General features: G+C 49.3%; 1 protein-coding gene across 1 annotated transcript in view; it reads left to right on the top strand.

Moving 5' to 3' along the window:
* SLCO2A1 (solute carrier organic anion transporter family member 2A1) overlaps nt 1–27,504 on the top strand; it is an 89,680-nt gene that overhangs the window by 39,978 nt on the left and 22,198 nt on the right. Inside the window, exons 2-4 of the mRNA XM_012451193.2 lie at nt 2,604–2,741; nt 6,957–7,119; nt 26,075–26,302. Of these exons, the coding sequence (XP_012306616.1) occupies nt 2,604–2,741; nt 6,957–7,119; nt 26,075–26,302 (529 nt within the window). The remainder of the gene's footprint in view (nt 1–2,603; nt 2,742–6,956; nt 7,120–26,074; nt 26,303–27,504) is intronic.

The raw sequence follows: 27,504 nt of genomic DNA, 5'->3' as shown, positions 1-27,504 counted from the left end.
TTGGTTTCTGGTTTGGGAAACTGAGTGAAGGTGATAGAGAATGAAGGAAAAAGGGGAGCAGTTTATGAGGGAAGATGATGTGTCCTATTTCGGAAGCGATTAGTTTGAGGGGCCTGGGAGTGCCCAGGTGGATACATCCAGCAGACAGTGGGGTAGACCTGCCTGCAAAGCTCTGGGGAAAGTTCTAGGGGAAGAATTGAGATTAGAGGCCATCATCCTATGGCAAAGGGGATTGCCTATGAGCAGGTGAGGAATGGATCATGTCCAGATAAGGGGTCTACAGGCAGGCTTTGGGGGGCATTAGTCTTTAGGGAGTGGTTAAAGGAGGAGGATCTGGCAAGGCATCTGAAGTCAAATTGTCTTTTTCCTAGGTCTGGTCTGGACCAGGGAACAATCTGGGTTCGAGTGTGCTTTGGTGCCCTGTGTCCATGGAAAGTGACAGGACATTGACAAATCCCATCCCTATCACTGTCATGGTCATATGCTGCTTTCCTATAACCTATACCATGGCTCTTGTCTTTCCTTCAGTGGAATTTCTATGATTGTTTTGCTTTTCTTTTTCTAATCCTTCACATCTTACCCTTTACACGGATGGTCAGAGCCAGAATGAGTCCTCTAGTCCAGTGACTGGAATACACGTTGCCCCCCAGACTCTGCTGGTAGAAGTTTTCCAAATAACACATTTGAGGCTTCATTCCCACTGATTTTGATTCAGTAGGTCTGAGCTTGGGCCTAGCCTGTATATTTCAAAGGCACTCCCACCTCCCCATTCATGTGATTTTGAATCAAGGCTAAGTTATGAACCATTGACTTAGCCCAGTTACCTCACAGTTGGAAAAACCCAGGGCACAGAAGGGGGAGAACACACACAAGCCCAGATTGTTCCCTGGTCCAGGCCAGACCTAGGAAAGAGGCAATTTGAGCTCAGATGCCTCGCCAGATCCTCCTCCTCCGACCATTCCCTAAAGACTAATGCCCCTCAAACTCTGTGTCTAAACAGAGACCTGACCCTTTCTGGCTAAGCTTGCTCTGTTGAGTGAGAGGTCCAGACCTTGTCCTCTCCAAGCATCTCAGGTGACTCGCACCTAAGCCCCAAAATGCTTACTATATGCAGGGCATGGGTTGAGCACTTCGGTTACCCCTCTCTGGACCTCAGCTTCCCCATTTGTGAAAAGAGAGCAGGATGAGATCATTTCCAAAAATACTTTTATTACAACATATTAAGAAAAACTTCAGAATATGAAAGCAAGCCCAGTGGAGCCTCTCTAGTATGGCAGGGGTGGAGTGCTGCCACGCCCCCATACAGGCGGGCTTCCTCCTGCCACCTAGGAGGAGTGGGGTGGCCACACAGGCTCAGGTGGCAGTCTGGAGAGGTGTCTGGTTTTGTGGGTGTAAAGACCTCTGCGTACCTGGAGGCTGTGACACACAGATAGGCAGTGAGACACCCCAAGCTGGCCTTGTGAAGGTTCTGCCCTGGCAGGAAGGAAACCCCACAGCCTGGAGCAAGGGCGCCTATGGAAGAAGGCTCAGCTTCGGAAGGACATGGAAATGAAGGTGGAGCTGCAGTTGCTGTCCTGCAATGCCAGCCATTCATTTAGGGAAAGAGCTTTGGAAGCCTGTGAAACGTCACAGCATTCACCCTTCCCTGGAGGAAAACCTGACGCAGAGGAGTGCCTTCCAAGAGATACTTCAGGATGGGACTCCTGGCTTAGAGCCTGTTCAGGGCCAGCCCAACAGCTGAGAATCCAGTGAGGGACCCAGAGCTCAGTCTGGAGCTAACTAAAAACATCATGAAACACTTCTCCTGCCCTCCCTGATGTGTCATCTGTCCCCATTCACCATGAAACTCACATTTACTCAGTACCCTGGGACCAGGCATGAGACCAGATGAGATTCAGAGACAAATGGCCTCAGCCCCTTCCCTGAGGCCTTGATCATCCATTGAGCAGGCAGCAAACACAGTCAGTCACAGGCATTCCTGATAAGAGATGATAATGAGGACGTGGAAGGGATATTCATTCAAACCAGGTGCTTTGGGGATTGCATCATGGTGCCTTACTGGAGGCATTCGAGGTCGGTGGGCCTTGGAGGACAGGTGTTGGGAATGGAAGACAGGTCAAGAAGGTGGATCCACGTGACCTGGGCTTGTTCATCCCGAGGGAGTGCTCTGAATTGGATGGGGAGTGGCTTTCAGCCCTCACAGGGCACAGGAGGAGGGCAGACGAGCAGCCTGTGGAGCATTGTGGCGCTGTTGGGGAATAATCCAAGATGCTCGGCTGAGCAGTTAGGTCCTTCCCTTGAGGGTGAGTCCCCAACCCTGTCATACCTTCAACATCTTCAAAACCCTGTGGTTTCATGGGGCCACATATCACAACAGTGATAAGAATGCAGTAATAACAGAAATAGCACTCTGGGAGTGCTTCCTACAGGGTGCAACACAATGTTGCAGTGATGACATTTCATCCCGGAGACCCTGGGAAGTAAGTGCTCCTAGATAATAGGTGAGGAAGCAGAGGCCAGCCGGCTGGGTCCCCTAACAGATGGCTGGGAGGGCGCCAGGGCTTGTTGTCCAGAGACCTCACAGGCTCATCACTCTTCCCCAGGTGTTTGTGCTCTGCCAAGGCCTCCTGCAGCTCTGCCAGCTCCTGTACAGCGCCTACTTCAAGAGCAGCCTCACCACCATTGAGAAGCGCTTTGGGCTCTCCAGTTCTTCATCGGGTCTCATTTCCAGCCTGAATGAGGTGAGCAGGAGGTTCTGGTCCATCAGACCCTACTTGTGCACCACGCTGGCCACAGGATCCAGGAGAAGCAGAGGAACAGGAGGTTGAGATATGCACACAGGTGCATGCCTCTTTCTGCCAGGTAACAGCAAATGAAGCAATGAAGCAGCAAAGGTCCAGTGGTTGCAGTGAGAGCAGCTAGATTTCCTGAGGTCTGACTTGTGCCAGGTACTGAGCCGAGAGGCTCCCACACCTGACCTGGGAGCCTCTTCACGGCAGCCTTGCCAGCAGGTACATTGTTCATGCCCACTTCATAGATAACGATACTGAGGCTCTGCAGTACAAATGGCTTGCTCCAGGTGTTCAGGGCTGTCTGCCCTCAAACTCTGTGCTTCTCATTGCATTCTGTGCAATCTGCCAGCCTGTGGGGCCTCTGCCCCATGCCTAGTCCAGGGAGGATAAGCTGCAGGCATGCAGGTAGGTAAGCAGCCCTGGGCCCAGGCATCTCCTGTCTTGTGAGGGCCACAAGAGCCAGAGCTCTTAATGGCCTTGACTTCCAGATGAGATCAGAGCTTTATGGCCTCCTAGCATTTCCCACCATCCCTCAGTGACTGCACATCACATTTGGAGGAAGATAGGGTAGGCCAAGAAGCCAGAGGAGGTGGGAGGTCAGAGGGCAGGGTCTGCCAGGAGCCACTGGAAGCTGGGGAGAGAGAGTGAGAGGAGGCAGCAGAACCCCTCATCATGTCTCCACAGTGTGGAGATGGGGCTCCTGGGCTGGCTTCCGTCTTCTCCCCAGGGCCATTCTTCCTGGATGGAGGCAGGCAGTGATCCCTTTCCTGGAGCCGGCTTGCTCCTCTGGAGCATCATGAGGTTTTCCCTTGACTTAGTGAAATTCAGGTCAGTGTAGTCACTCAGAGCCTGGGCCCCTGCCCCATGGCAGCTTCTGGCCAAGACAGAACTGTAAGGCCAGGCGCAGTGGCTCACGCTTGTAATTCCAGCACTTCGGGAGGCCGAGGTGGGCGAATCACAAGATCAGGAGTTCGAGACCAGCCTGCTCAATATAGTGAAACCCTGTTTCTACTACAAAATACAAAAATTAGCCAGGCATGATGGTGCATGCCTATAGTCCTAGCTACTCGGGAGGCTGAGGCAGGAGAATCACTTGAACCCAGGAGGCAGAGGTTGCAGTGAGCCGAGATCACGCCACTGCACTCCAGCCTGGGTGACAGAGAGAGACTCCATCTGAAAGAAAGAAAGAAAGAAAGAAAGAAAGAAAGAAAGAAAGAAAGAGAAAGAGAAAAAGAGAGAGAGAGAGAGAAAGGAAGGAGACAGAACTATAAAAGAAGGCAGATACCTCCTCCCCCCAGCCTTCTCCTGCTGGAACATGGCTTTCCCTTTCACCCCTCCCTGTTCCCTGATGGTCCACATAGCAGTGACCCCCAAGAGCACTTTCCTGTGCCAGTCCCTTCTACAGTCCTAGGAGGGAGGCTTTCTTCACAGTCACATTTCTCAGACAAGGAAACCTGCATCAGAAAGCCTGAGTAGTCCAGCCAGGTCAGCCCTGTGTCATGTGTACAGCGCGGCCAGGGTCTGAGCCCAGGGCTGTCTGAGGGCTGCAGCTAAGGCCTCCTCTGTGAACTCCTGTCTTCTCTACCACACCTCCAGTCTCTTGCTCACAAGCACGGCTCCAGACAGTTTCAGCCTCCACACATGTTGCTGGAATCTTCACTAGTGCCCCTCTCTCTGTGGGCTCTTTCCTCACATGTATGACAGGCATGCACATAGATATGCACAGTCCTGCAGCCTAAGTCATCCCTGCCAGCCTGAGACCTCCTCCTCTGAACTCCCAGGCTCACGTGTGTGCCTCCCCTGCTTTCTGTGCCAGGTGTGTGTCTGTGTACCGGTCTGTGTGTGTGCCTGCGTCTCTGTCTGTCTGCTTGTATTGCTATCCTGAGCTTCCTGGTGATGTCCGGTGACTGGGTCTGCCTGACTGTGTGGTCGCATCCTCCTCCAGGACAGTGCCCTGGTGTCCCTGCCCTGTATCACACAGAATGACCCTCATTGATGTTGGCCTGTGACTTTGGTAATGTCCCTGGCATATGTTGTCCTCACTCATGATGGACATCAGGGAAAGCAAATCTTTGACATGTGTGTTACCACGGTCCTGTTCCATGGCCCTGGCAGGCATCACTAATCACCCATGCCCCCTTCCTGCTGAGTTCATGCACAGCCTCAGAATCCTTCTCAACACAATATTCTAGGCCCTGCTACTAATCCAAGTCAGAGCTGCTGTGTGAGGCAGATCTTCTCTTTCACCTCAGCCCAGGTGGTAGCCAATTCTATGCTCTCCCATGGTTAACTTTTCATTCATGTTGACCCTATGCTTGGAACAAAAATGTGGGCCCAGGAACAACTGGATTCTTCAATGGGCTGGGGGTAGCTAGCTGGGACTTGTAGCAGGATCTGCTTAAGACAGGAGGTTGATTAGGCAATGAAGGGCTTAATATTTTCCCAGGGATAGAGTTCAATCAAAAATAAAAATAATCCACCCATTAAAATCTTCTTTTCCCCTCTCAGATGAACTTTTCAAGACTCTGACTTCAGCTCATGCCTGTGGGCATGATTTGAAACAAATACCATCAGATAGTTCATTCCTCTGACCTTTTAATCCTCTGTGTGTGTATCTGTGTCTGTGTATGTCTGAGTATTTGTGTGCAACTGTGTATGTGTCTGTCTGTGTGTATATGCGTGGAGCCTGGGGGGATGTGAGAAGAGAGCCCGGCCTGGTGCAAGGGGAAGGTGACTGGGTCATGGAGTGTGCAGTGAACCTCCAGGAGCATGAGCCTGCAGGCTGCAGCTTCCAGTCTGAGAGAGCCTTCTGGGGGCCCAGGAAGTGAAGTGAAGTCTTTGACAGACTGGGCATAAAAGGCCAGCAGCAGGAGGAGGAACTTGGCGGTTAACAAGTGAAGACATGGGCATCTTGGCTTGAAGCAGCAGCTTATCTTATCCACTACAAAAGGCCAAGGTTGAGCCCTAGAGGCTCCCTGCCCTTCATGCCAGCCACCAGTGGTCCCTGCGCCCCTTTGGTTTGAGACATTGAAGGGCAGGGTCATGTCACAAGGGGCTTTGTAACAGCTTCCAAAGAGTCTCACAGCAAGTCCATGGTAGCGTTTTAGGGGCTGCTCCAGGGCTGAGGAGACTGAGATTTTGAAGCCCTCTTCTCAGCCAGAACAGCTGTATTTGGGGGGTTGTTTTATATTAGGGAAAGATAGTTTCTCAAAGGGACTCTGTGGCTGAAGAAAAGTTTGAGAACAAGGTCTTAAGCCAGTATCAGCCGTAACACCTGTGGAGGTCCAGCTTCCCACAGAGAAACAAGTGCAGGCCCCTAGAGAGCACCTAAGAGCCTGTCCTCTGTCCCTTCTCCCTGAGCTCCCCTTTGGGGCCCTCCACCATCCCCCATCCAGGCTTTCTAAAGTCAGCCACACTCAGCATAGCCGATATGATCTGACATTTACAATCATTTTAAGAAAAGCAATAGGGAAACAAGAAGGAAATAAAATCTAGGAAGCATAAGAATAAAGCTTTCTTTCCAGGTGCAGGTTTCAGGATGCCCTAGATCCACCTCCGGCAGGGGCTGGGGCCCTGCTCTGGCCAGACTGCTCCTCACACACCTTCATACCCCCTTTCTCTATAGATCATAAACCATCTCACTCCTGGCCATGTGGGAGGGGTCTCCGGGCAACTGTGTCCTCCTCTTGAAAAAGCCTACCGTTTACTCATTTATTCATTTGTTCAACAATATTTAACGAGAACTTGGGAATTTGCCTAAACTTTAGGTACAAACTCTCAGGTTTAATTAGGGAACATTTTGTATTCCTAGGAGCCAGCCAGGATTGGATGTTTCTTTGGCTTTTTCCCAAAAAGGTTTGGTTCTAAGATGGTTGAAATTTAGGCTTTGAGCTTTTCATGGTCTCCAGATACTTCCTTTGTTCTGGTCTAGAAGATGGAAACCTAGAAATGTTTCTGATAACAGAAGGAAAACCAACATTGCTTATGCTTGCCCCTTGCGAAGCTCTCTGGGAGAAGCTAACACTGTAACTGCCTGGGCCCCAGCTGACACTGGGCACCCTCCTCCCTCTCCAGTTTTCCTGGACGAGGTATGGTCAGGCCTTCTCTGTGAGTGGGTGAGGAGAGGACCTCTTGTCTCACTCAGCCCTTCTGCTCTCTTTGCAGATCAGCAATGCCATCCTCATCATCTTTGTCAGCTACTTTGGCAGCCGGGTGCACCGTCCACGTCTGATTGGCATCGGAGGTCTCTTCCTGGCTGCAGGTGCCTTCATCCTCACTCTCCCACACTTCCTCTCTGAGCCCTACCAGTACACCTTGGCCAGCACTGGTGAGTGGCCTCCAACCCCTGCCTCAAGGGGGTAAGGAATGGGTGAACACCTCACAAAGTTAGTGGGGACACTCCTAGGGCAGTGGATACCACTCTGGGTAGAGGACATAAGAAGCTTAAAATATACTGAGGTATGTAGAGCTATGGAGCAGCTGAACTCTGGCTTGTTCAGGAAAGCGTGCAGTGCATGGCTCACCTCCTGCTGTGATTCCCTGTGCTTCATGCCAGGAATGACCCAAGCTCCACCTGCCTGGGGACACTGTGAGCAGTTTCTGCAATGGGGCTTGGCAGGGTCAAAGCATTAATCATGATGAAGTCTGTGGATTTTGTCCATGTTTAATCATAGCACTTCGTGACATTTGTACATTCTTCTGTCCTTAGGTGACAGTGCACTTGTACAATGATCTCATTTGATCATGTTTACTATGTTGAGTCTGCCAATCCATGAACATAGGATATCCACTATTACCCTTATATTTAACATTGACGTATGATTTAAGAACTACTGAAGTTCATAAATGTCCCTATTCTCCAAGAGAGCAAAATAAGGCTCCTAGATGCTTTTTTGCCCATTGTCCTCTCTCATCTTCCACTTATTGTTGACCCATATTTTAGTTCCACCTGTCTTTAACCTCTCCACCATGGTCATTATTATAAATTGTTACTATACTGTTATTTATAAATAAGTCAGTGCTTATTTGTATGTACTCACAAGTTTACTGCTTTCTTTCTTCACCATTGATTGCTTCTTGCATTTCACCCACACTGTTGATTTTTCTTTTTCCTGAAGGATATCCTTTAGTGTTACTTTCAGTAGGTCTATGAGTAAGAAATCTCTAAGTCTTTGTCTGAAAATGCTTCTATTTTACCCTTGTTCTTGAATTATAGTTTAGCTACAAACAGGATTTTAAATCAATAGTTACTTCTTCTCAACACTTTGAAGGTACCATGCCTCTGCCTTCTGGTGCTGGGACTTTATCAGTCTAATTGTCATCCCTTCTTAGATATCCTGTTTTTTTCTCTAGTTCTATTTAATATTTGTTTTCTTCTTTTCTTTGTTGTTCTGCACGTCTACTATAAGGTATCTGAGTATGGCTTAATTTTCACTTATTTGTTAGAAAGTTCAACGTGCTATTTCTTTTGAAAATTAAAGTTTTTCTTTAATTCTAAAAAATTTTCAGCCAAAAACATTCCTGATATTGCACAACCCTATTTTCTCCATCCTTTCCTTTAGAACTCCTTTTACATATCAGCTTTACATTTTCATTTCTGGCCTTTTTGTCTCTTAACCTCTCTTCTATAGTTTTCTGTGGTTTATGCTGCATCCTGCATGATTTCCTTAAAGTTTGTCTTTCGGTTCACTTAGTCTCTCTCCAGCTTTGTTAATTGGTGTCAGACCATTTTTTACATTATAAATTTTGATGGTACTACATATTTTGCTAATTCCTAAAAGTTCTTATAATGATTGTTCAAACACTGCCCTAATGACACAGTTTCTTGGTGTTTTCTTATAATTTCTTTTTTGTTGTTGTTGATGTCAATTGTTTTAAATCTATTCATATTATACTCTTTTTCAGATTGTTCTGTTTGCTGAAGTATTAAGAATGTTAATACTCCCATTGTTTTATGTCTGCTTGCTCTTGTTCATGGTGGATTACCTCCTTATGTTTGAACATGAGCTGTTTGCAGCGGGCTTTTTTTCTCGAGTAGAAATTGTATGTGGTCTGGGTTAGGACATAGCCCTACAGAGTGGTTTTGCATTTACATTTACTCAGCACCCGGGGTCATCACTGCTTTGGAACTAACTTTATGTTAATGTTTTGACTTAGGATGAATTTGCACTTGTTTTAAGGGCTGTGGAAAGTGGCTGCAGTTTTGTGATGTGCATTTGTTAGAGGCCTGGTTCACAGATGCTCAACCTTAGTCCACTGTATCACAGTTGAGGATAAATAAGCCACCCAGGGAAGTGCTGAGTGAATAATCGATTCTGGTTTGCTTAGATACCAGGCTCTTTTTTCAATCAGATATGTAGACCAGGTTGATGAGATGAACCACTTAGAATAATGGAGGGGATCCCTTAAGATTGTAAGGCCAATGATGGAAAGAGCAAAGTGCCTGGAATGGGAAAAGAATAAAGCAAGAACAGGGATGTCTATTGATGAAATATCTGCTGGGTTCTGGTCATGGAACTCTTTCCCCCACCTCTTTATAAATCACCAGTGAACTGGTCATTTCTCATAAATGCATGGACTGTGTGAGGGCTGAATCCTGCTTCAGGTGGGCAGAAGATGAGGACAGACCCAAGCCCCAGGGTCCTGACATACATTTTCTCCCCCTTGGTCTAATGAGAGCTTGAGGCTAGCTCTGAAGCTAGTCAGGAGTTCCTGACCATCTCAGAAAGCAGGGTGGCCAGGCCGGCTGCAGGAAGATGTCCCAAAGGTAGCTCAGCACTGAGCACTTCCAGCATCTGCTTCTATCCCAGCTAGACTGAAGGAGACTGCTATACCCTATTGATGTAATTAGAATTTGCACAAATGAACAAGAACTACAAAACAGCCCACTCTTCTAGCCTGTAGTGCCCCCTGCAAGCTGTTGTCCTTTTCAGAGCCCCTTCTGTCCTCTGTCAGAGGATTTTGGGAGCCATGATCCTCCAGAGCCATGATCCCTGCCCTTCCGCATCACATGAAGACTGGGATAATGAAATCAGCAAGGGAGCCTGGGGCACTGGGGCCAGGCTGAGGGGAGGGCCTCCTGCCAGGCGCCACACACTGTGGCCTGCTCAGCCTGGCAAGTCGGCTCCCGCGGCCTGGGCCCTCATCCCAGTGGCATTTGCCTCATGCTGAGCAGCCACGGGAGACTGGTTAAGGCAGCTTCACTCTGCCCCTTGTTAGGAATGATCGGTCAGTTTCGGTTCAGCCCACCATGACCCTCTCAGCTCAGAAGGAAACACTGTGCCGTTCCAGCCTTGACCTCAGTGCTCTAAGCCAAAATCCTCTGACAGAGGACAGAAGGGGCTCTGAAAAGGACAACAGCTTGCCTCTCAGGGCTGCATTGGGCACCATAGGCCAGAAGAGTGGGCTGTTTTGTAGTTCTTGTTCATTTGTGCAAATTCTAATTGCAACAATAGGGCAAGGCAGTCTCCCTCAGTCTGGCTGGGATAGAAGCAGATGCTGGACGTGCTTAGAGCTGAGCTACCTTCAGGACATCTTCCTGGTGCCAGGGGGTGGGATGAGGAGGACTCTGGCCCAGGAACCTCACCCATGGGATCTAGCTGGGGCTGCACACTGGGTGCCAGTGCACTATGTGAGTGTGCTATGCTAATATGTGCAAATAAAAATATTTATAAAGTCTTACTTCATGGGAATAGTTTAAAATGTGACTCCTACTGCAGATGAATTTTTATGGGAATTTTAGTTTTGAATCACGAAAGGTCGTCAGAAACAAATGCATTTCACTAAATGTACCACTCTGAATGGGGGTGTGAATCTGAATGGTCTACTGGTAACAGGCAGTCTTCAGTCTGAATCTGGACTTTGGGACTCCCAAGTGGGCTTGAGCCACTTTCTCCCTGCTCTGAGTTTCAGTTCATCCCCGAGTGTCTATTTTAACAGCCCTCGTAGGGTTGCAAGGGCTGAGAAGATGCATGTTCAGAATTTAGCCCAGGAGCTGTCACATGCAGTAGTCACTAAGTGGTGGCTCTTATCCCCACGCTGGTAGGGACAACACGTATGTGATGTTGTGTAAACTAGTAGACTCTCTGGATCCCCAAGGAGAAAGCACTTTACTTCCTGTGAAGTGCCTGATTGCTCTTGGCTATGGGCTGGGTGGCCTGGAGGCATCTGAAGGCAGCTTCTCTCTGGTCTTCATCATAGATCCTCTGGATGAAGCAGGGCCCCTCCTTCGGCATGGTCCCTGCTGCATCCTCACGTGTGAGTCCGTAGGATTTCTGTTGGCAGGAGCTTAGGTTGCTGTTGCACTCTCTTCCCAGATCCTGTGTTGGTGCAGCCTGATGTGATGGGTAGACATGCACCCCACCTCCAATATGGACTTCAGCATTTGAATCCTAGCTCAGCCATTTACCTGCCAAGTCTTCTTCTTTTTATGCGGGGGCGGGGGAACAGAGTCTTGCTCTGTTGCCCAGGCTGGAGTGCAGTGGCATGATCTCGGCTCACCACAACGTCTGCCTCCTGGGTTCAAGCGATTCTCCTGCCTCAGCCTCCCGAGTAGCTGGGACTACAGGCGTGTGCTACCATGCCTGGCTAATTTTAGCATTTTTAGTAGAGATGGGGTTTCACTATGTTGGCCAGGCTGGTGTCGAACTCCTGACCTTTTGATCCACCCACCTTGGCCTCCCAAAGTGCTGGGATTACAGGTGTGAGCCACCACACCCAGCCTACCTGCCAAGTCTTCTTAGGCAAGCTTCCTCACCTTTCTGAACTTTAGTTTCCTTACCTGTAAAATGGGAGCAAGAGGACCTTGACTTTCAGTGTGTTCTGAGATTAAAATTAAAATGAAATAGGCCAGGTATGCTATAATCCCAGCACTTCTGGAGGCTGAGGCAGGAAGACTGCTTGAGGCCAGGAATTTGAAACCAGATTTGGCAACACAGTGAGATCCCATGGTGGCACATGCCTATAGTCCCAGCTACCTGGGATGCTGGGGCAGGAGGATCACTTGAGCCCAGAAGTTTGAAGTAGTGAGTTATGATCATGCTACTGCACTCCAGCCTGGGCAGCAGCAATGAAGACCCTGCCCCGGCTGGGCAAAGTGGCTCACGCCTGTAATTCCAACACTTTGGGAAGCTGAGGCAGGTGAATCACAAGGTCAGGAGATCAAGACCATTCTGGCCAACATGGTGAAACCCCATCTCTACTAAAAATACAAAAACTAACTGAGTGTGATGATGTGTGCCTGTAATCCCAGCTACTTGGGAGGCTGAGGCAGGATAATCACTTGAACCAGAGACTTGGAGGTTGTAGCGAGCTGAGATTGCACCACTGCACTCCAGCCTGGTGGCAGAGCAAGACTCCATCTCAAAAAAGAAAAAAAAAAAAGACCCTGTCTAAAAGAAAATAACAATAATAAAATAAAATAATGTGAGTGCTTGGCTCATGTCAGTTGCTCAGCGTGTTTCTATTTGCATGCCCTTGCTGTGGTATTTGAAATCTGTTTCTCAGACCTATTACTTGTGTTGATTACTGATTCCTTCCTCTTGAAGTAAAGCTGCTCCAGAAATGAACATGGGAAATGAAGAGCAACAATGTATTTTAGGACAGAAAAGTTAAAGAAGGGCTGAATATTTTGGGAATCACAGAGACCTTTAACAACTAATTGCTAATTTTTAAAAGGCCATGCAGACATTTATGGATATTTAGATTTTCTAAATGTCAGTGGGGTCCAGAAATGTGCCCTGGCGCCTTTAGAGAAAAGACTAGTTATGTAGCCAAAGCCTCTAAGACCACTTCTGGAAGGCACAGAGAGGTTTTCCTCCATGGGAAACGGGCCAACGTGAGGCCAGTTCTCCCAGGAGATAAGAGAAGGGGCTTCGGAAACCAGCGTCTGGTAGGACTAGGTGTAACCTGTGAATGATCCTTCAGCCAAGTCCAGAGGGAAGTCTGCCCACACACAGACAATGGATGCCGCAGGCAGGAAGCTTCCTGAAGGTTAAGGAGGGGCGGGGAGGACTGTATTTTTGGAGAAGACAAGAAAAAGAAAGGGAAGAGTCACTTTCCAGTCCTTTATCACGAAGTTGCCATCCCCAACCTGCGCTCACAATCCCGAGGGTGTCCCTGGGAAAGAAGGTGGTGGGGGCCGAGTTCAAGACCAGCCTTGCCAAAAAAAAAAAAAAAGAAGGTGGTGGGAAGGCACAGGGTGGGGGAGCCTCAGGATCCCCAGCGAGCTGGTCAGGACAGGGGGCTCAGCTGTTCAGTTCCGCAGTGAACACCCACCTGTGGTGTGAGATGGGTGCGCTGGGACCCCTGGAGGAATGAGAGGGGCACCCGTGGTACAGGCAGCCTGAGTGTGTTTGTGGGTAATTGTGTATAGGTGCGTATGCGAGGGAGGTGTGTCTATGAGTAGGAAGCTAAGTGTGGCAAGGAGGTGTGTGGGTGTGGAGGGGAGGTAGGCATACGTGGAGATGTCGGGGGGTGGGGATGGGAAGGACTGGGGTGGGAGGCAGAGGAGAGTAAAGTATGTGGATGTGTGAGTGGAGTTGTGGGTGAGGGTTGCGGTGTATGTGAGGGGGAAGGTGTGAGAGAAGAGGTGGTGGTGGGGAAATGTGTGGAGGTGGGCTGGGATGCCTCCGAGGGGGAAGTGTGTGCATGTGTGTGGGGCTGTGGAGGTGGGGTGGGGTACACGTCGGAGGAAGTGGAGGGGGTATGGCGGTGGGGTGGGGTGCCTGTGAGGGGAAGCGTGTGTTCATGTGTCTGTGTGGGGGGGGGGGTATGGAGGTGGGGTGGGGCGCCTGTGAGGGGAAGCATGTGTTCACGTGTTTGGGGGTATGGACATGCAGTGGGGTGCCTGTGAGGGGAAGCATGTGTTCATGTGTTTGGGGATATGGACATGCAGTGGGGTGCCTGTGAGGGGAAGCATATGTGGTAGGTGGTTGGAGGGAGGGGTGGGCACGTGTGCACGGGAGGAGGAGAAGGTTGTGTGTGTCAGTGGAGGGAGGGGTGGACCATCCCAGTGGGAGTTACACAACCTGGCCAGTGATCTATTTAACCCAAAAAGAAAGAGCATAAACAAGAGAGAAAATCACAAAACACATGGGTGTTTTTAATTCAACAGAGAGAAATATAGCCCTGAACAGATGAGCAGAACAAAACTTAATGAGATTTGATGTAGAACATGTTTTAAATGCATGCTGTAGGAAAGAATAGAAATAAACATGGAGAAATGACTGCGGTGGGGAAGGCTGGGGAAAGAGTGAGGCTGGAAACTGGCGGGAGAGCTCTGCACTCCATGGTGATGGCGGCAGCCTCTCTGAAGGCCTGAGCTGTGACATAAAAGTAGCTGACTCTCTGTCAGGCTTTTCTATCATCTGTCTTGTGGACAAGCCACAACTCCCCTTGGCTCACCTGGAAACTAGACCCCTTGTTCTTCTGCGTCTCTAGCAGAGGCCTGGTGGGGGCCTGAGTGTGGCCCCTCAGGCATGCCTGGCCGTTTCCCTTGCTCAGGAATGAAGCCGAGTGACAGGCCTGCTTGGGGGAAGGGTCCAGGAGGCAAGCTGCAGCCTGCTCTGCCAAGAGTCGCTTCTCCAGGAAGGCCGGCAGACCGTGTCTGGGCCCACCTACAGCAGGAGGAAGGCCTCCTTGGGAGTTAGCATCCGGGGGGGAAGGAAAGCTGGCTACTGTTCCTGTGGCTTTGGGCCTCCTGGGAACACTGTTGGAGAATGAGGGGCAGCCCCGCAGAAATGGGAATGTGGTTCAAAGAAACCGTTGATCCTCCCTGCAAGATGCCTTAGCCCCCCAAGCATCCCCAAAGGAGCCGGGGAGGAACTTTCTGCTCTTCCTGCCACACTTAGTAGAGCTGTAGAGCTGGGATACTGACTGTGTGCACAGACACCTCCTGTGGCCCCGAAGCCTTGAAATGGGAACCACTGGGCCCAACTGGACAGCGTGCTGCCCATCAAGAGGTTGAAAACAACAAGGAGAATTTCTTTCTTTCAGGAACAAAAGGGCTTTTCAGGAGTGAGAGCTTAGACTGGACACAGTCAGAGAGGATGTGAGGCTCAGAAATCTAAGAGGGAAACAGCAAAGAGAAGTCAGTGTGACAGAGGACTGACCCACAAACCAGGACACAAGGGGGCTGGCTGGTGCTCTGGAATGTTCTGGAAAGCCCCTTCCTGGCCTCTTCTTGGCCTGGGGCTGGAGTGTGGTGAGGTCTGAGCAGGGGAGCTCCATATTCCCTTCTCGTCATCTTGTCCTGATGACACCGGCTTTTGTCTGTCTCATACATTGTGCTTCTCCAGAACCATTGGTTGCAGAAAGATCTGGTGGCTGATGTATTTGAAAACCATGGGACTAGACCAGGAGTTAACAGACATTTTCTGTAAAGGGCCAGGTAGTAAATATGTCAGACTTGTGGACCATAGGTCTGTGCCGAAATTGTTCAACTCTGCTGTAGCAGCGTGAAAGTTCCCCTTTGGGATAGATAAGCAAGTGGGCGTGGCTGTGTCCCCATAAAACATATTGATAGACAGGCTGGGAACTGGATGGAGCCCACAGGTTGTGGTTTGCCAATCTCTGGAACAGTCAATTTCCTCTGCCAGGCCCACTACTGCCCTCAGGCACCTGGAGCTGAAGCCCAAGGATGAGGGCTGCAAGGCTGCCTGGATGTGGACAGTCATGGTTTGTGAGAACAGGCCCTGCCTTCTCTCTCATGTCACTCATTTTCTTAGATTTCCCTGACTTCTGTCTTCCTATACTCCACTCTGTCCGGCTTAGGTAAGTCTTCCAGAATGATGCAGAACCAGCCCATCAGTCCCCAGTGGTGGAAGCTGCCATCACATAGCCCTGGAGCCTTTGCTTCCCGAGCTGCTGGCCTTCACTCTTCCCCACAAAGTAAGGCTTCCAGCCCTCTGGGGGCCAAGCTTCCCAGGCCCAGTGTGGTGCTGTCAGGTGGTCTCCATGGGAAGAAGACAGAGGGAGGCTCTCATCTGAATCTGAGGGTCCTCCTAACAGGCTGGAATTGTGAACTTGTGGTCAAAACACCAGGGACTTGTCCCCATCCATTTTGCCAAGGCAGGTCTCACCCTTCCAACTGCTGACTAGCTAAATTCTTTGAAGCTACAGTCAAGCTTCATATTTTCTCCCCTTAAGAATCGTTCTCCTTGGTTGGAGTCCCTCCTTATAACCATGGGTCTAATTTTGAATTTTCAGCCTTTGGATGGTCTAATCCTCCCAGCTTCATGTCATTCACGTCACTCACACATTTGGAAGCAGTTTCCCTCTTTCTCCCAAGTCTGTGACAAGTGTTGAGTGGCATGCACTTAGGGTGGCTTCTTTCTGGGTGACGCTGGCCCACAGGCACCCGAGCTGGGCATGCTTTGCGCCAGTTTTCCCCAAGGACTTCCCAGCCACGTGTCCCGATCTTGGCTAACAGCATGTCATGACAGGCTTTGTCAAAACGCTTCTTCCAGTCAAGTAACACCATGTTATGGCTTCCTGTTGGGTCAGGAGCCCCGTTAACAAAGGAAATGAGGTTGGTTTGGCAAGACTGGCTTCTGATGAGCTCATGTTGGCTCCGCTAATGGCTTTCTTTTTTTCCTTCGAAGAGCTTCTCATCAGCCTAATGAATAAATCTGTGAACAGTAAATTCTGCCTCACACCCATGGGGGTGGGGGAGTACTAATTAAGTTCACATTTCTTTGAATGTTAAAATTAAATGGCTCTGAGCTGCATCCTGCCCCCTCAGGTATGTCTTCCTTCCCTCCATCCACTAAAGAACCAGTTCTGATCATGAAGCGAGCCAGGTGCTGGTGCCGGAGCGTGTGCTGGGCCAGCATGTTGGGGGTGGGCAGTGGAACAGAAAGCCCCTGGCCAGCCATATCACACCCTGCCTTGTTGGGCATGCACAGTGAGCCTACAATCTTGTGCCCAGCTCATTCATAGTGCAGCCTCCTCAATACAGGTAGGCATTTTCCCTAGGGCCCCTTCTAGTGCCAAGGTGGCCGTATGGGAAGGGACGTCCAGCCTCAGCCTCAGAACTAGTCTTGGAAACCCAGTCTTGAGAGAGGAGCAGAGCAGTTCTCCTTCTACTGCCCTGAGTTCCTTTTCCTGCACAAATGTGAACTTCTTCAAGCACACTCGCTTGTCCTGTGGCTACTTTATTACAATCCATCCATTGCTGGTGACCAGCATTGATCTTACTGGTCTCTAGTTTCTGGACCCGGTTTCCAAGTTCTTAAAAGCCTGGGCAACATTGCCTGTCTGTAAGCTTCTGCCATTTCCCTTATCTATTTGAGTTTCACACAGTTACCCATCTCTTTGGATGAAAATCGATCTCATTGTATAATCGCTATGTCCCAGGTTATAATGTACTCATTATTTTTAATTCTCATAAGAATATTGTAAGATAGGTATGATACCTATTTTGAAGATGAGGATGCTGAGGTTCATTCAGAGAGGCCTCTGACTATCAAGCAGTAGAGATCTGTCTGGCTTCAAGGTGTGAATGTCTCCACTGCCCCACAATGTGCCCCAGACTGTCAACGTCATCTCTTTATTTTCTGCTGGGGCAGAAGACTATGTTCTCCTAGTTTCAGGATGAAACTCTGAGTGCATTTGCCCTTAGGAATCATTTTATAAATGGAGGCTTAGTTTAGTTGGAATTGAACACATGTTCTTACTGGAACATTATGGATTAACTAGGCTTTGTGGTCTACACTGGGAACCCAATCATTTCTGATTTGCAAGCAACCCAATTTATAATCAACTTTGAGATCTCAGGTCACGAATGAGTTTGGTACAGCCTGTTCCAAGCCTGCCGGTGGGTGTTGCCAAAATTTCAGGAGGAACTGTAGAGTAGCTGAATTTAGGAGGATGAGGAAGTAAGTCCTTCAGAATGGAACATTCTGACTGAGGTTCCAGGAGTGGTGCTGATAGCTTAAGGGCTTGGCACCTTGGCCATGCTTCCAGATAACTCTCTGGAAACACCCCTGCCTTACTCTGTTGTTCTCTTACGGATTGCTTCTGAAGTTTGGGGCTTGCTAACCTCTTTCCCATTTGACCCTACTCACCCACACACTCCCAGATGACAGCCATGTCTCCTGAGCAGGGAGGAACTAGGTGGCTCTTTAGAGCTATGACTTGAAGGAGCCCTCTTCTTTCCTGGCAGAAGTCTCCTCTCTGCTTTACCAATGATGAGAATGACTAGTCAAAGGAAAGCCCCACTTGCCATGGCCTTCTTGTGTTGCTTGATCCTTTTAGGGTCCTCTCCCTGCCCCATCTCTAGACCTTGGTGCAAAACCCTCTTACTATTCCCTTGACAGCTGGAAGGCTGGCCTCAGCCTGGCCATCCCAAAGGGCGAAACATGTGGCCTTGAACATTGGAATGGCTAGACATTGGCCTGCCCCATCTCTGGGGGTCCCTTTCTAGGGAAGTAGACCTTCCTGACAGAGACTCCTACATTTCTAAAACTGCTGAGGGTCTAGAATTTAGAACTGAAATTCTGCATATTTAAATGGTGGGGTGAGTCAGAGGGTTGACTCACGTGCTGGTGGGGTGGGGCTGGGGGAGCTGGACGAGGGGTGAGGTCCGGCCTGTTTCTAGTTAGCATTTCACAGCCCTGTGAAAACTAGACTGGCAAAGCCAGGCCTCTGCTGTCCTAAGGGAAAAAGAATGTGCTCTGATGAACTTGAGCCTTCCAAAAGGCTGCCTGGGGGAAGATGAGAAACAGGCTGACATTCGGCTAATGAATAGACTCCCTTCCCTACTCCAGACCCCTCCAAGATAGGGGCAGGTGGCCGTGGCTGGGCAGGCAGGCAGTGGAGGCTATGGAAAAGGAAAAGGCAGGCATGTTCCTGACCTTACCACAGTATTTGACATGGTGGAAAGGTCAGAGTTAGCAATCTCTAACCTGCTATGCTTACATAAGTTAAATGGAGTAGCCTCGCTCCAGCCTTTGCTAGAGTGTCTGTGAAGCAGTGAGAAATTGCTGCTGCTTTCCTAACATGCACCTGAGTTCCTGAAAAAGGCTGGAGCTTTTGCTCCAGGGAGGAGAGGGGTGGAGTGATGCAAAGAGAGCCAACTCCCCCATCCTGTCTGCCAGGGGCTGTCCACTATCAGTGTCAGGCAGCCCAGGGGGATGGTCCTCATACAAGGCCTTTTCTTCCCCTTCTTCCTGCCTCCTGAACTCCTATCCCTGTCTTCTTAGTTTTTTTCTTTTTTCTTTAATTTGTGTCTTCTTATTTTTATAAGGGAAGAGCTTAATGTTCTAAATTCTAGAAGACTCGGCTGAGCATGGTGGCTCATGCCTGTAATCCCAGCACTTTGGGAGGCTGAGGCAGGTGGATCGCCTGATGTCAGGAGTTCGAGACCATCCTGGCCAACATGGTGAAACCCCGCCTCTACTAAAAATACTAAAATTAGCTGGGCGTGGCAGCAGTGGATGCCTGTAGTCCCAGCTACTCGGGAGGCTGAGGCAGGAGAATCACTTGAACCCGGGAGGCAGAGGTTGCAGTGAGCTGAGATTGCACCATTGCACGCCAACCTTGGTGACAAGAGGGAAACTCCATCTCGAAAAAGAAAAAATAAAATAAATTCTAGAAAACTCTATTCCAACCAGAGTGAGCTAGCCAGGGCCACCCACTGCCAAAGCTATCTCAGGCTTGATCGTCTGGGAAGCCCACACTACATCTGTCTCTGACATTAACACCTGTTCCCGCATAAGGCCAGTTCTATTAGTGGGCTGCTGCTTCTCGGAGAGCACTGACCTTAGGGGTTGCATTTAACTGCTATGCCCTTTTCACATGTATCAGAACTTGGTCTGGGATGTGGGATGGGTTTGGGCCCCATTCAGAGTTGGCGTAAGGAAGAGAGTTCTTTGGAAGATCTTGAATCAGTTTGGAATGTAGAATAGGTCAAGAGGAACTCAGTAGACTTGGATGTAGTTGGGGGCCCATTGATATTTTTAAATACATATTTTAATAAAGCCAGTTTCTGCCATGTAATCTGATATTTTTAAAGTTAGTGGTAACAGTTAAACAATCCCCAAAGTTTCACCTCCTGAACACTGCATGAGATGAAACTTCATGAGGATTTTTGTGGCCTTGGTACAGCAGGCAACATGCCCTACGAAGACTTAATAAGTCATTCAATGCTTTTACCATCTTTGATGACCATTAAATGTTTTGCAAAAAATGATTTTGCTAGTCAAGTCAGCAACAGTGTTCAAATAAATATGTATTAAGTAAATTCATGAGAATCAGTAGAATCAAGAACTACTATTCAAAAAACCCACACATTCTCTGGCCCTTTATTTCCCCAGTGATGGTTCTCATGTCATGCCCCTGCTCTCCTACAGCCTGGCGTTGTGTGTCTGAGCACATACCCTCTGGGCTATGCATTCACCAGCCCCCAAGTCCTGCCCCTCATACTATGCACGAGCTGCTGCTTCGTAGAGTCAACTCCCCGCCTTAGCTGTCTCAGTTGACAGGGCCTTGCACATTGCTCCGAAGCCCTCTAGTGTGTTCATTGCACAGCCCCTCATGATCTTCACTCTTCTGGGATTTTCCTTAGGATACAATCCAGGCCCCTTCTCATCATGCATGAGCCCTCCGAGGACAGCCAGGCTTCATGCTGGAGGGCTTGTATTTGGGCACCAGCTCACTGAATGTACCACCCCCACCTCTGAGCCCCTCCACATGCTGTTTCTCTCCTCCTCACCTCCCCGCTCCCCACCCTTATCTTCTATCTATCAGTGCAGAGGCCACTGGCTCCGGAAACCTTTCCCAGAATATCCTCTCCTATGTCACTGGATCTGCTGCTTCTCTCATATGCTCCCTGGCACCCTGTCCCAGCTTAACATGTCCTGGGCAATATATATATTTTAAATTATACTTTAAGTTCTGGGGTACATGTGCAGAATGTGCAGGTTTGTTACCTAGTTATACACATGCCTTGGTGGTTTGCTGCATCCACCACCCCATCATCTACATTAGATATTTCTCCTACTACTGTCCCTCCCCTAGCCTCCTATCCCTCAACAGGCCCCAGTGTGTGATGTTCCCCTCCCTGTGTCCATGTGTTCTCATTGTTCAACTCCCACTTATGAGTGAGAACATGCAGTGTTTGGTTTTTTGTTCTTGTGTTAGTTTGTTGAGAATGATGGTTTCCAGCTTCATCCATGTCTCTGCAAAGGACATGAACTCATCCTTTTTTATGGCTGTAGTATTCCATGGTATATATGTGCCACATTTTCTTTATCTAGTCTAACATTGATGGGCATTTGGGTTGGTTCCAAGTCTTTGCTATTGTGAAGAGTGCTGGGCAATATTTTTAAATTGTGGCAAAATATATATAACATAGTTTACTGTTTAACCACTTTTAAGTGTGTAGTTCAGCGGCATTAAGTACATTCACAATGTTGTACAACCATCATCATCACCCACCCCTAGAACTTTTTCCTCTTCTCAAACTGAAATTCTGTATCTGTTAAACATTAATTCTTCATTCCCTTCTCCCCCAGTCCCTGGCAAGCAGCATTCTACTTTCTGTTTCTACAGATTTGACTTCTTAGATCCCTCATCTCAGTGAGATCACACAGCATTTGTTTTTCTGTGTCTGGCGTATTTTACTTAGCATAATGTACTGAAGGCTCATCTGTGCTATAGCACGTGTCAGGATTCTCTTCCTTTTTACAGCTGTATAATATTCCATTGCATATACCACCTTTTGTTTACCCATTCATCTGTTGATGAGTATTTGGGCTGTTTCTACCTTTGGCCATTAGGAATATAGTGCTCTGAATATGGGGGTACCAATAACTCTTGAAGTCCTTGCTTTCAATTTTGGGGGATATATACTCAAAAGTGGAATTTCCAGATCACTTGATGATTCTATTTTTATTTATTTATTTTTCTGTGACAAGGTCTCACTGTCACCCCGGCAGCGGTGCGATCTCGGCTCACTGCAGCCTCTGCCTCCTGAGTTCAAGCCAGTCTTTCACCTCAGCCTCCCAAGTAGCTGGGACTATAGGCACACATCACCATGCCCAGCTAATTTTTTATATTTTTAGTAGAGACAGGGTTTTGCCATGTTACCCAGGCTGGTCTTGAGCTCCCGGGCTTAAGTTATTTGCCCACCTTGGCCTCGCAAAGTACTGGGATTACAGGCAGGAGTTGCCACACCCGGTGTTGATGATTCTATTTTTAAGTCTTCGAGGAACCACCCTTCTGCTTCCTACACTGGCTGCACCATTTTACATTCTCACTAGCTATGCACAGGATTCTAATTTCTCCACACCCTTGCCAACACTCATTTTGTTTTTTTGATAATAGCCATCCTGATGGGTATGAAATGATATCTCATTGTAGTTTTGACTTGATAAAGCAATATTATGGTTGCCTTTTTGATGCTCTGGGTACCACAGTGGACCGAAGGGTTTGTTCAGGCAGTGCCTGTGCCTCTCAGTCATGCCCACATCTCCCACCCAAGCAGAGTGCCCACCCACAGTCACTATCAACCAAATAACTGAGTGACTGAAGAATGAATGAAACTGGGTCCAGGTCCTTTTCAGGACTCCAAGTTCTCCTTTTTCCCTGTGAAGCAGGCATCACCCATATTGCAGCTGAGGGGACAGCCACTCAGATGTAGGCAGGGTCCTTCAGAGGCTGATTCTTTGCATCATTTTCCAAGTATTGTGATTTGCTTTAAACTGTGCTCCCATATAACTTAGACTTGGCCCTGCCACCCTGCAGCCTATGAGACAACATGTCACAGAGAGCCACTGTCATACTGAGGAGAATGGTTCAGCCAGGCACACTTGTGAATGACAGCAACCTGAGGTTTTAGGGAACTTAGACTTTGTTCATTCTTCATCCACTATATACCCAAGATTTTCTTGAATCTTCAGAAAGAAATACCCGCTTGGAATGTGGCAGCAGCCCTTTTATTTATGGATGCAAATACATGTTTGGTCAAAGTTGGCACAGAGAAGTTAGCAGAGAAGTGTGCATGTTGATTTCTTTGAGTGACTGCACAGCTATGTTGAGTCAGTTGGCTGTGCCAGGTCAGGAGGGTTTGTATAAATGCTTGAACACTTCTCAAGCTGAGCAGCTGGCTTAGCTCTCTTTTCCCACATTCCTATTTGGTCTTGAGAAGAGCATGGGGCCCTGTCACCTGTCCGTCACTCACTCCAAAGACCAGCATAGCCCATGCAAGAAAACCCTTATCCACTTGGGACAGCAGCCCTGAGTGTCCTGCCTGGTTGCTGTACTGGGGGAGAGATCAGTGAGCCCAACACTCTGCCCACCAGATCCACCAGCAGCCTCTCACCCTCTACTGTGCTTGGTCCTTCCCTGGAATCCTCTGAGACCTTTCAAAGTCAAAATCACCAACATAGGGAGCCACGAATTCAGGTCATGGAAATCTGGGTCCCAGGCTCCCTGTCCAGCCCTTCCAGCTTCTGTTGGCCTTGCCTGCTCAGAGCCACCCTGACCTCACCCCGGGATCTGCAGGAGTTGGCCAGCTCCACACCCATTTCTGGGTGTTGGAAATGGTCCGTTTGATATGAGGATTCCTGAGTGGGAGGGGGGCCTGATAGCCCCTGTGGTCTTTCAGCAGGAGCATTTTACAATTCTGTGCTGCCAGGACCCTTGCAGCATCACTGAGCTGCACCAGCCTTCTTTCAAGACGGCAGACACAGCCACTAGACCTGCTGTGGGACTGGCAGCGTCTGGCTTCTCAAGCTTGGGCCTCTTACGGTCTCTATGCCAAGGGAAACTTAAGGCTCAGAGAAACTTAGAAACTTGCTCAAGAATACATAGGGATAAAACCAATTTTTATCTTACCTAGGGATAAAGTCAATTTCTTAACTCCCTGTGCCATGTTTATTTCATCTTATTGTCCCAGATTTTAGCACATATCCAGGTAGCCAGGCCCCTTCCTGGGAGGAAGAAGGCGTATGGTCCCAGCCACCTAGAGAGGGCAGAAAGCTCATATGTCTGAATGTGGCTAGGGACAGGGGAAATCTCCCCATACCATGTTCTTCCATCCCTGAAAAATGTCCTGTCTTTTCAAGCTGCCATCATATTTGACTTCAGTTTGGACTTTGAGTCAGACACACGCAGGTTCAAATCCCAGCTCTACCCCCAAACCAACCGGTGAGGTATGGTCTTATGTAGTCTCCTGCTCTCAATAACCCCTGTGAGCAGGAGACCACAGACAACACAACCTTGGCACAGAGTCTGGCCCAGTCAGTAAATGGGGGTTTGACATTCCTGGTGCAAAGACTTGGATCTCTACAGTAGAGCCTGTAAATCAGAGAGAGGCCCAGCACTCCATAGGGGAGAGGTGATGGTGGGTTGTGGTTGATGGGGGTGGGCAGAGACTCGGCTCCACTGTTGCAGGCCTACAGCCTAGAGCAGAAAGAAAGGCAATGAGAATGGGACAAAGAAGAAATGGGAGAGATGTTGTTAAGCTTTGGATATATTTATTTACAAAAACTTTTAATTTAAAAACTTTATTGCTTTATTTCAAAAGTACCATGTGTTCATTTCAGACAAATTACAAAATAAATGAGGCAAATAAAAAAAGATCAGCACAATCTCATCACCCAGAGAGAGCCAGCATCTTCCAGAGGTTTTCTCTGCATACTCAAGTAGTCCACAAACGTTTTATAAATCAGGGAACATACTCTTCTCCAAACTACTAGTTGCTATTTTTTGATTCTAACAAGCTGTTACAGCTGTCTTTCCAAGAAAATAAGGCTATATTTTCACCCTAATTCTGTAAGGTTGCATATTATGTCACCATGTGGTCAGAGCACTCTATTTGAATTCTGCATTGAATTCCGGATAATGAACATGGAGTGAGGAGAGGGAGGAACAGAGGGACCCTGACCACAGTCCCTGGCTGCTTGCCTGGATGCTTCCTTCCACGAACACAACAGTGAAGGTCTAGATGACCCTGACCAAACAGACGCCTTGGCTTCCTTTGCTTTTCCTGGGACAGGCTTCCCTGACTGATGGGGGAGCTCCCTTGACAGCAACTTTCAAATGTGTCCTGCATAGGCACCTCTGTAGAGGGCAGACCACAGTGGGGCCAGGATGGACGAGGCGTGTGCATCTGGGGAGAGGGGAAAGGGCAGTGAAAAGCACAGGCTCCTCTCCCCAGCCCCACCCCCCAGCCCCACCATCCAGGGTAGCCCTGAGCCCAACAGTACCGGGCAGAGTCCAGTGTGGGGAGCAGGGCTAGTCTACGCCACTCTGTTTTCCTCTCTGTGGGACTTAAACTCACCTAGCTCAGGACAGCACAAGTGAGAATTAAACTGAATCCCCTTAGTGTTGAGTGAGTGAGATCAGTGATATCAGCAGTTTCCACTGGCCTGAATGAGACAGGAAAAAGGGATCTCACAGAAAGGGGCCCTCAAGAACCCCCAAGGCCTTGGAGAGCTGACAATGCTGATTGCTTAGCGTGGACCAAATTAAAAACAGAGGCATGAAAGCGGCGGCCCAGCTGGCAAGGCCATAGCCACAGGAACCGCAGTGCCCACAGGCCTCACCCAGGGTGTCTGGGACCCTCACTGAAGGGCCTCCAGAAGCAGCCTCAGCTCCCCAATTTGTAATATGAGAGGTTGAACTAGAAAGTCTTAAAGCTCCCCCCAGCATCAGAAGTTCTGGAGCCTCCCAGGAATGATAAGGGTTTAAATGTCTTTGGCAGTAGGTCTTCCAGTGTGACTTGATGCTGGGCTAAGAAGTGACGGCTCTGGGAGTCACAACCAGGGATGCATCCCAGGCTATAGGTGACACCATCCCGGTAGAACAGAATGACCTCTGTCCTGCTGAAGAGAACCCTAGGGACCCAGCACCCCAGGGTGAACACAGGGTGCTGGAGGCCAACGGGCCTGGGCATTGACCTGGGATCCCCCTTTTCCAGCTGGGTGCCCCTTTCCTCCGTGGATGAAGGTACTGACCTCTCTGTGCTCAGCTCCCCACCAGTGCCCATGGAGAAGAAGGCATGGACACTCCTGAGACAAAGACTTCTCTCTACCTGAGAACAGCAGCTCCTGGGGCTGGGGAGTCCAAACTCCACCACTCTCACCTTTGTTTCTAGAGTCCCTCCTGCTGGCCATACAGAAGGACGTGGTCCTCAGGGACCATATCCTATTTGCTAGCACAGCCTCTGGCCAGTGTTGGTCCTTCCCCAAAGGGCCTGGGAGAAAGGCCGGGTTTGGAGGCCGGTGGTGGAACCACGAGGTCTGGGTGGTGGAGACCAGCAAGCACTCTCGTTGCAGGAAACAACAGCCGCTTGCAGGCCGAGCTCTGCCAGAAGCATTGGCAGGACCTGCCTCCCAGTAAGTGCCACAGCACCACCCAGAACCCCCAGAAGGAGACCAGCAGCATGTGGGGCCTGATGGTGGTTGCCCAGCTGCTGGCTGGCATCGGGACAGTGCCTATTCAGCCATTTGGGATCTCCTATGTGGACGACTTCTCAGAGCCCAGCAACTCGCCCCTGTACATCTGTGAGTCGCCAGCTTGAAGAGGGCTGTGGGGAGGGGTGAGGTCCTGATGTAGCACTTGCTGAGGCCCTGGGGGACTAAACTGAGGTCTGACCCTCTTTGCTAACAACCCAGCAAATGAGTTCAGAGGCCTGGGATCAGACAGACTTGGTTCAAATGTCAGCTCCATTGTCAGCTGTGTGATCCGAGGTAAGTGGCAGAACCCCAGGGCTCCAGTTTCTCACCTCTAGGATGAGGCTGATATTATCTGTGCACTAGATGGCTGTGGGGTACATGAGATGGCATATGTAACCACTTAGCTGGTGTTGGGCACTGGACAGACCCTAAACCAACAGCAGCCACTGTTGCTGTCTGGTCCTCCAGGCACAGGCTAGGACACACATGTCTTCACTGAAACATCCACTTAGGGGCAGGTTGGTCTCAAAGAAGCCCATGCAAAGCAGAGAGCAGATGACCATGTGAATGTCCAAATCCTTCCCTTAGAACAAGCCACTTTGGGCCAGGTGCAGTGGCTCATACCTGTAATCCCAGCACTTTAGGAGGCCAAGGTGGGTGGGTCACCTGAGGTTGGGAGTTTGAGACCAGTCTGACCAACACGGAGAAACGCTGTCTCTACTAAAAATACAAAATTAGCCGAGTGTGGTGGTGCATACCTATGGTCCCAGCTACTCGGGAGGCTGGGGCAGGAGAATCACCTGAACTCAGGAGGCAGAGGTTGTGGTGAGCCAAGATTGTGTCATTGTACTCCAGCCTGGGCAACAAGAGCAAAACTCCGTGTAAGAAACAAAAGCAAAACAAAACAAAACAAACCCTGAACATCCTCAGGGCCTACACTCCAGACCAGACAGACCACACTCACAGGCTCTGTGGCACCACAAGCTCCTCCCAGGGCTCCCAGCATCGTACCCACAGGGAGCATCACCTGGCATTTTTTTTTTTTTTTTTTTTTTTTTTTTGAGACGGAGTTTCACTCTTGTTACCCAGGCTGGAGCGCAATGGCGCGATCTCGGCTCACCGCAACCTCCGCCTCCTGGGTTCAGGCAATTCTCCTGCCTCAGTCTCCTGAGTAGCTGGGATTACAGGCACGCGCCACCATGCCCAGCTAATTTTTTGTATTTTTAGTAGAGACGGGGTTTCACCATGTTGACCAGGATGGTCTCGATTTCTTGACCTCGTGATCCACCCGCCTCAGCCTCCCAAAGTGC

This window comes from Aotus nancymaae, unplaced genomic scaffold (assembly GCF_030222135.1).
Source record: "Aotus nancymaae isolate 86718 unplaced genomic scaffold, 86718_ANA_hifiasm-v0.15.2.pri h1tg000019l, whole genome shotgun sequence".
In the NCBI taxonomy this organism is placed as follows: domain Eukaryota; kingdom Metazoa; phylum Chordata; class Mammalia; order Primates; family Aotidae; genus Aotus; species Aotus nancymaae.
Note: the sequence above shows the minus strand (reverse complement) of the source record. Positions and strands in the feature narration are given on the sequence as shown.